General features: G+C 33.3%; 1 protein-coding gene across 1 annotated transcript; it reads right to left on the bottom strand.

The window, feature by feature from the left end:
* Positions 1–242: 242 nt before the first annotated feature.
* On the bottom strand, positions 243–2,816 carry LOC127733602 (uncharacterized). The gene is made up of 4 exons (XM_052242932.1): positions 2,675–2,816; positions 2,120–2,308; positions 1,869–2,001; positions 243–1,591 (listed from the first exon to the last, which is right to left on the bottom strand). The coding sequence occupies exons 1-4, from the start codon at positions 2,759–2,761 to the stop codon at positions 1,311–1,313; spliced, it is 690 nt and encodes a 229-aa protein (XP_052098892.1). The 5' UTR covers positions 2,762–2,816; the 3' UTR covers positions 243–1,310.
* Positions 2,817–10,175: the final 7,359 nt, after the last annotated feature.

A 10,175-nucleotide genomic window follows, 5' to 3' on the forward strand; every position in this document is an offset into this window, starting at 1 on the left:
GGGTATTAAATCAAAAGACGAAGGACAGGAATTTTGTTTTCAAAATAAAGTTAAAGGGAAGTACATTTCTGCATGCAAATGTCTGTGGACATTATAATAAAAAGATGAAGGAAGGGACTTCTTTTGTTTTTGTTTAATTTGGATTGTATTTCATCATAGTTTACTCTTAACAAAATTGAAAGAGAAAAAGTTGTCTTTTTCAAAATGTCTGCAATGATATCATTTTTTTTGTCTAGGTTATACACTTACAAAAGCTCAATCAGAAGCAAAAGAATTAGTTCTTTCGACACTCAACAAACTAGAAACAGATTATTTCAACAGATCAAACAGTACTTGTAAAGAATATTTATCAACTATGAAATCATATCTTTCTGACTCCACGTCAGAAAAAACTGTTTCAAAATGTCAGGAGTTGCTGGAACAATTGTGGCCATCTGTTACTGCTGCTGATGACACTAAATCACTTAAATCTGTGAAAATGGAAAGAAAACTGCAAATGTTTCACAACACATGAATTTCTGATACAATCAGTACAATTTTCATACAGATAACAGAGGACCTACAAATGGAGGCAAATATACCAATGCTTATGGTAATTGGTCAGTTTATTATTCAGAGACTCTTTGCTGAACTTTTAAGAAAACGATGCATTACTTCAGAATCAGAAAACCCAGGCCAAAATGCTCAATGTAAACTTTCAGGGACAGAGGAAAAGGTGCTGAGATACACTTCTGGATACATTTGTAAAAAACTCCTGAAACATTTTAAAAATTTCCAGAAGAATGAAAAAGCAAAGGCATGTTTTTCTATTCTATGCTCACTTCAAAATAAAAAGTCAAGTGTCAATAATTCTAATGTGTTTGCATACACAAAAGAATGAATTGAAATTGTAAACCGTGGAGGGCTTTTCCTTGTTCCTGACAATGTGTATCTTTTTTTTTCGATCTATGGAACTTATTGTCCACTCAGATTTGACAAACACTGATGAAAGTCTACGCATGACCAAGACCCAACTAATGACAAAAATAGAAAACAGTGACAACGTTAATGTTTCCTTTAATGAAATAATACAGGACTTTGATATTGATGAAAAGATAAAGTTTTATTTATTTACAAAATTTATCACATGTTGGATTAATCTGAGGTTAAAAGCATTCTCCAATATATACATGTTTGTTCTGAAGCAAGAGGACTCAAAACTGTCAAAAAATCTGAGAAAAGTATGCGACGAGAGCTCAATAAGGAAAACTGAATGCCATAAAAAATATTTACATGTATTGCTGTAGTGAAATCAATTTAAAACTGTACTATTATAGTTTCCTCCTTTGCAATGTTGATGCATTATATTGTCCATTATGAAAAACTTTGCAGTTTCCCCAGCTAGCAGCAAGCACGCTTGGAGCACCAGAGACCTGAAGTCGAAGGGCATTGTGCTGAAATTGGCGTACAGTTGGGTTGTCACAAAATCCTCCCATTCCTCGTTGTTTGCTGAAGTATTGCTCCAGGGGATCTTGATTATTTTTTTCACTCAAAAGAAAATGCACACCAGGTAGTGATAACATTTCTTTACCAAGCATTACAAAGGATTTCACTGAAAAATGAACAAAGTTTAATATCATAAATGCTCTTAAGACTTGAAAAGTGAATGAGACAAGGTGCACCTATAAGATACAATCTTTTTAATGGTCATTTCTTTTTTCTTTTCATCATGCAAATATTTAAATTTTCAATAACAAAATTTACTATCTAATTTTAAACAATTTAAAGATCAAACAGCTGTTAAACGTCCAGTGGCAAATTAAATGCATATTCAGGACGTGAAGATGTTATGACATGAATATAAACCTATAATGTAGCTTTCATTATACCTGAAATACGCAGTCCTTCCAATGTTTCTCGACTAAGGCAGAGCTGTTTTCTTTCTTTGGCTGTCAGATTGTTGTGTAGTTGCCCTTCCATTTCCCAACGGTCCAGGAACCCCATAAATTCATCAATGAGCCACTGGAAAAAAAAAACAATTAAAATAATTGGTTTGTTAAATTCGGCAAATCCTCATTAAATCATTTTCTTAAGTGTTTCTCATCAATGAAAAATTTACAATGTTTTGAAATATAAGTACCTTAAATCTCCAATCATTGACATCTGTATATGTGCATAATACTGGTTTCCTATGGTATGTCCCATTTGTTATGTTGTTGACATTCAAACAGTCAAAAAATTGGTCAAACATGCGGATGAAAGTTTCAGTTGACTTTGATTCAGCACGATTATGTAGTTGCAAAGCAGCCGCCACACTACTACTCAATACCTTCAATTAAAGTAAACATGGCAATAAGTTATAATTGATATGAATTGAATGACTAAAGCTTTTATATGGTACAAGACAATATCTAAATAAAAAAAAATTCAACTGTATGTTGTGTTGGAATTCAGATGTCTTTCTTTGTTTCTTGTTGTTTAGTTGTTGTCCCATTGATGTAAAGCCCACATCTCCTTTAATTAATTTTCATTGTGGGCGGAGGGGGGATGAACTGATTGCCTTTTATTTAAAGAATAAAATTTGTATTATGTACTAAGGCAAAAAATGAAGAAAAAAATCAAATGTTCAACAATTGCCTTTATAAATGCATAGTCGACGCTTATATGCACTGTTAAACAGATTTCAAACACATACCTGAACAGCAAGCTTCACACGCATTCTAAGAGTAGGTGTTAGATGAATATGTTCATATGTCAGCTTTGGCAAAAGCCTCAAACCCATACCATGAATATCATCTTCAACAAGGCGAACAATTTGCGACCATTTAATTGGTAAACCATTAAACTGAAATATAAATAGAGACAGTTATAGTTAATATATATATATATATATGTTTTCTGTTTGGTATTAAATTAATATTAAGATCCATTTTGTTAAATCTTGTGATCAATTTATTTGGCAATCGTCAATGGCAGTTAGCAGGGTTTAAGACTTCAGTTGTTCGACCTGTTAGTCAAATGCGTTTTGTTAAAATATACTTTTTCACTCTTTTTGGTCTTTTGGAAATTGTTGTTTGTGCTGTATTTAGACCCCTCTACCACGAAATTGTTTTACATGCACACGTATAAAAATTGCGGTTTTTATCCAACGCAATCATAGGTTTGAACGTTGTTTTCAATTTAGACTTGTTGATATTTTTTCGTTTGGGCTTGTATTATATTTTCCCTCGGGTTTATATGATCCGTTCATCCTATTTCGACTCTTTAAAATTCAAGAGTCTATCCTAAATTGAGATAAATTATATGGCCTTCCAAATACCGTTTCGATTCCTAACATCACTGAAGAGACATTAATTGTCGAAATCCGGATATGGTATACAAATTTTTGCACCTCATGTTTGTGGTATACCATATTTCCCGCAAGTTTATTGTTTTCTGTTTGGTATTAAATTAATATTAAGATCCATTTTGTTAAATCTTGTGATCAATTTATTTGGCAATCGTCAATGGCAGTTAGCAGGGTTTAAGAACATCAGTTGTTCGACCTGTTAGTCAAATGCGTTTTGTTAAAATATACTTTTTCACTCTTTTTGGTCTTTTGGAAATTGTTGTTTGTGCTGTATTTAGACCCCTCTACCACGAAATTGTTTTACATGCACACGTATAAAAATTGCGGTTTTTATCCAACGCAATCATAGGTTTGAACGTTGTTTTCAATTTAGACTTGTATATATATATATATATATATACATGTATGTATGAGAAATAAAAAGTACAGGTTCCAGCCCCGCTCCGGGAGGTAGTAAAGAATCAGATCTAACTCTTATGTTGATTTTCTAGGCACTTTATATATATGTATATATATATATATATATATATATATAGGGGTCTAAATACAGCACAAACAACATTTTCCAAAAGACCTTTTGGAAAATGTTGTTTGTGCTGTATTTAGACCCCTCTATCAAGAAATTTGTTTTGCATGCACACGTATAAAAATTGCGGTTTTCATCCAACGCAATCATAGGTTTGAACGTTGTTTTCAATTTAGACTTGTTTATATTTTTTCGTTTGGGCTTGTATTATATTTTCCCTCGGGTTTATATGATCCGTTCATCCTATTTCGACTCTTTAAAATTCAAGAGTCTATCCTAAATTGAGATAAATTATATGGCCTTCCAAATACCGTTTCGATTCCTAACATCACTGAAGAGACATTAATTGTCGAAATCCGGATATGGTGTACAAATTTTTGCACCTCATGTTTGTGGTATACCATCTTTCCCGCAAGTTTATTGTTTTCTGTTTGGTATTAAATTAATATTAAGATCCATTTTGTTAAATCTTGTGATCAATTTATTTGGCAATCGTCAATGGCAGTTAGCAGGGTTTAAGAACATCAGTTGTTCGACCTGTTAGTCAAATGCGTTTTGTTAAAATATACTTTTTCACTCTTTTTGGTCTTTTGGAAATTGTTGTTTGTGCTGTATTTAGACCCCTCTACCACGAAATTGTTTTACATGCACACGTATAAAAATTGCGGTTTTTATCCAACGCAATCATAGGTTTGAACGTTGTTTTCAATTTAGACTTGTATATAAATATATATATATATACATGTATGTATGAGAAATAAAAAGTACAGGTTCCAGCCCCGCTCCGGGAGGTAGTAAAGAATCAGATCTAACTCTTATGTTGATTTTCTAGGCACTTTATATATATATATATATATATATATATATATAAACGCCTAAAAAGTGTACACAACAACACCAATAACAAAAAAAGGAACTATAAATGTAATTATTTATAAATATTTCGGATAACAGATATCCTTCATCAGTAAATATGATTGTGATGTTGAATGAATCATATATCAGTCTACTTAGATTAAACTATACAAATCTTGAAATTTATGCAATAAAAATGTCAAACCGAACATCAGGTAAGACGCTTGCACAATTCTAAATATGTGTTAAACACGACATAGGTTATATGACTAATTACAACAGAGAGTTCAAATATATGCTTTAAATAAAAATAATAATGTGCGATATGAACTAGCACAATTCTAAAGCTTTAACGGTGACGACAGTTATGGTGTTACAAGAACGATTGCGTCAATAAGAATTCCAAATAAACAGCACTGAACGATCTAAATTTGTAAATATTTCAAATTTGACAACGGTAGAGTAGTTGCAACAGAGTCTGTGTATTTAAACATCGCAAACAAACGGCCGTTAAAATATAATAATAAATTTTGACTAAGGTTAACTAGTTGAACGTGGCTTGGTACTTTTACATCCCTCAAAAAATTAAGCAATTTAAATTGGTATATTCAACAGATTTATTTTAGAGATGAGTAAGGTAAAGAAATAGAAACAGAGACTGTAATAAAAAGTAATACAACCCAAATGTGAAGCACTGCATGGAGTCGAACTACATCTTTTCATTTATCCCATTTGGTGCCAAAGTTGTTAATTTTCTTATCCAAAATCTTTCCCGAGTGAGTCTATCCTCCCTAGACCAAGCAGACTTGTGGTCAATGATTGTAATGGTCAGTCGATTGAGATCTGCCTTAGTGTGGCCAGGGGATCTCAAATGTATATATATATATATAGGGGTCTAAATACAGCACAAACAACATTTTCCAAAAGACCTTTTGGAAAATGTTGTTTGTGCTGTATTTAGACCCCTCTATCAAGAAATTTGTTTTGCATGCACACGTATAAAAATTGCGGTTTTTATCCAACGCAATCATAGGTTTGAACGTTGTTTTCAATTTAGACTTGTTTATATATATATATATATATATATATATATTCACACTCCTGGTGCTGAGGTAAGAGCTGCCATATTTTGCCATGTTTTTTTTTTTACTTCTGACATATTTATTTAATGACATCCAGTATTTTAAAATAAAGAAGTGAAAGCATGTTGCTTATAATCGAAGACAATATATTTAAAGTTGCTTTGAAGTATTAGAAAATCTAGCTCTACATATTAAATTTGAATTCACATGCAAATTTCTTGTTTTGTTGTTCCATCCAGAGTTTTCAAAATTATTTCTAGTGGTCTTGAGAAGGTGTGGCGTGTCACATATAAAGTATAAATTTCTGTTCAGATTGAATGGATTAACTGTTCGGTGACAAATATCCTGTCCATTGCCGTGAACCCTATAGAATTTCCTGTTCGGTGTAGTACCATCACAGATTAAAGCCCTTACTTTAAAACCATAACACTCCAATAGGCCAACCCCTTCCCATACTGAAACAAATAGTTGCTCACTGGTAAAACCTTTGCACGGGTAGTGGGCTACTACACATTCTATACGGCTAAATATTCCTCTTATCATGAACGCTAAAATATGTGTTGCTAGTTCTGGTACTCTTTTTTGCTTTGGCATTGTATGTATGAAGTTCGTTATTCACTGTTCCTAAGTCACAAAATCCTATTAATATCCCGGTTTCAGTACAATAGACCAGTCCTGATTTTATTTTTACTTCATCAAAGAGCAAGCTCACTTCACTTTTCAAAACGTTTTCATCAACTTCATGATCCGTTATAATTCTCTCAATTACATCTGAATTCCATCCACTACCAGCATCTGTGAATTTTGTATAATATCTCAGCGTATTTTCGCAAGGAAGAGTAAGGATTTTTCTGTTTTTTATTGTCTCGCCTTGACGGAGTCAAAAAGCGAGACATAGGTATGCTGTTTCCGGCGTCGGCGACGGCGACGGCGATGGCGTCAACAATGTATTAGTTTGTGATTAGGTCTAGTTCATGGTGAACCACTAGTGGTAGGTCAATGATATTTGGTATGCAGTTGTATTAGCATTGGCACATCTCATTACCATGGAGATTATTTGGCCCCGCCCCCTCAGTCAAGGTCTATTGACTTTGAAACTTTTCATAGTTTACATGTATTAGTTTGTGATTAGGTCAATTTATGGGGAACCACTAGTGGTAGGTCAATGATATTTGGTATGCAGTTGTATAAGCATTGGCATATCTCATTTCCATGGAAATTATTTGGCTCTTCCCCCTTAGTCATGGTCTATAGACTGAAAATTTTGCTAAGTTAACATGTATTAGTTTGTGATTAGGTCAGTTCAAGGGGAACCATTAGTGGTAGGCCAATGTTAATTGGTGTTCAGTTGTATAAGCATTAGTACATCTCATTTCCATGGAGAATATTTGGCCCCGCCCCCTCAGTCATGGTCTATTGACTTTGAAACTTTTGCTTAGTTTACATGTATTAGTTTGTGATTAGATAAGTTTAAGATGAACTGCTAATGTTAAGTGAATGATATTTGGTATGCAAATTTATTGGCATTTGCAAGTATCGTTTCCATGGAGATTATATAGCCCCACCCCTGATCATGGTTCATTGACTTTGAAACTTTTACATAGTTTACAAGTTAATGTTTGTGTTTAGGTTAAAAACCTTTGTTTAAAGGGAACGACTTATAATAAGTCAATGGTATTTGGTATGCAGTTGTATTAGCATTGGCACATCTCATTCCATGGAGATTGTTTAGCCATGTACCTTCAGTCATGGTTCATCGACTTTGAATATTTGCATAACTTATATGTTAAAGTATTGCTATTTTAATTTCAACATTTGCATTATCAAAACTACAAAAAGGCGAGACATATCTCTGTGATAACAGTTTATCATCTTATATGCTGAAGGTGACTTTGCATGAAGGGCGATGCACCATCGTAAAAGTATGGGATGCCATCTCATTTGCCTCGAGTCTATTTGTATTGCTGCTTCAAGCTGCTGCTGCCATAGAAGATGTTGTATGGTACCCTCCTGGAAGTTTTGTAGCGCAGCATTTTTGTTGTCCTGCATTATCTTAACAAATGATGATGAAAGTCCATCTTCCAGTTCAATGTCATTTGTAGTACAGTCAGTCTGTATCTGCTCAACCAGAACATCAACCCTTCTCTTCAGGCCTCTTATTTCATCACGTGAACTGCGGCATCTTTCTCGTAACATGTTAGGATTCATGTAATCTAGTCTATGTGTCAGTTTGGGTTTAGACGTGGCGGAACGCAGCCGTGTTCTACACATATATAGAAATGTTCTATACATTTGACAAACATTACATCTGTCTTCACTTGCAGAACAAAGTCGTAAACAGTTAACAGTTCTTACTAGTTTTCTATTTTTGTTGAGCTCTTCTAGTGCACTTATTTCTCCTTCGGCATTGACAAAAGTGGCTAGATTTTCTGCATTCCTGTTTCTGCAGATGTCTTCAAAATCATCATTACCCATGCATACTTTTTTGGAACCTAATATCGCAAGCTCATTTGTTATATTTTTTGTTGAAGTCAGTGGAAAACTGTACAGACTGAGAGATTGGTCATTCACAACATGACCCAAAACCTTCAAAGTGTGTTCTCCGTTGTTTTCAAACTGCATTGAAAACTGCACTTCTCCGTCATCAATTTTCATAAAATATCTACGACTGCTTTCTTTAAAAAAAGTGAATGCAAGGTTGACTGCATGTTGCTGAATTTGTTCCCAATTAATTTCAGTGTTAGGTATTTGATAGTTTACATTGATATTAATCGGCTTTACTTTTCGATTATTCAAGTTCTTTCTCCAGCGTATCAATTTCATTCTGCATGACTCACAAATATACCGTGGGTGACTAGTTGTGTCTTGTTCTATATCAACTTTTAAGGCAAGTTTTATATCCCTTGAAAATCTTGATTTATCATATGGCAAATGATGATTAGTGTGTGGATTAGTAGAACTACATAAACGGCAAAGTTCCTCCAAAATAAGTATTGCTATTCTTCATTTAATTCAGTTGTAGTAAAAATGTAACCATCCCCCTTTTGTGCTACCAATGTGAAAAAAATATTTTCATTACTGACAACCAACTGATTAATTTCAAGAAGATACCATATGAACCCCCCCCCCCCAAAAAAAAATGAAAAAAACACAATTGTTTGCATGGACATCATTTTCATTAGCAAATATCTATTTATTTTTATATTGGATCACATTTGTTTCTCGGTTATTTGTTTTGTACATAATCAGGTCAATAGTTTTCTCGTTTGAATCTTACTTTGCGATATGGGTTTTGCTAAAATATGCTAAAGGCTGTACGGTGACCTATAGTTGTAAACTTCTATGTCATTTGGTCTCTGGTGGAGAGTAGTCTCATTGGCAATCATATCACATCTTCTAATTTTTATATTGAATTATAATAAATTTCTTGTGTAAGGAAACAAATAGTTGTAATCTGCATGTATAATTGAGGTTTACTGCTAACTTTGACAAATATCTTGTTGAATTAGTTACTGAAAGTCCGATGTCAAATATTTCATGCATTTCAACAAAATCAAAATATTATAAATTTCTAAACAAACGCTGCAAGATGTTTCAGAGCTGTAAAGCCTTTACAAATACATTTAATTCTAATGATAAAATTTTAAGAATATACTGCTTAGGACCCAGCATTATGATAGTTCTTTAAATGCATCAAAATATTTAAAGTTAAGCCATTATTTCCCAAAAACAAATCTGTCAGACGTCAGAGCAATCTCGGACTAGGTTGAAGGTTGTTTTAAACTTTTGAATTTATTCAAAAGGTGTACATGTAATCGGTGTTATAACCTGATACATGCTATATGAAGAGGCCATCACGTGCGTATAATTATCCACCTCTCTTAGTGTTTAAAACATTTTCTATAAATATGTTAAATTACATTTTACGATATTTTACGATAGAGAAAACCATAAATATTTGTGTTACACTCGATTAAAGTTTTCAATCTTTAACTTAAAATTTGAGTTATCCGGCATCATCCGGCACACTACACGCGCATCACATTATTTTCTGCAAACACTCTACTTCAGAGTCATGTAATTTTCATAACCGGATATTTCCCGATTTCCTAGTTCCAGTGATAAAAACATATTAAACAAAACTAAAAATAATCTTACCTTCTTTCCGAATACAGTTAATTTTCTTTTGTCATTCTGTTAAATATGGACCGATTTTTTAGATTGTTTCAGCTGTAGTCTTTAATTATTGAACGGAAACAGGTGTCGTTATTCATGTAGCGATTCGCAATTAGCCACGGGAGTTTCCGTGTTAATTTACATTGGTAGGTAGATAAGACCTTCGATAACAGATCACGTGATAAGATCAGTTTCTGTAAACTAGACA

The sequence above is a fragment of the Mytilus californianus genome, unplaced genomic scaffold (assembly GCF_021869535.1).
Source record: "Mytilus californianus isolate M0D057914Y unplaced genomic scaffold, xbMytCali1.0.p SCAF_3, whole genome shotgun sequence".
Taxonomy (NCBI): Eukaryota; Metazoa; Mollusca; class Bivalvia; order Mytilida; family Mytilidae; genus Mytilus; species Mytilus californianus.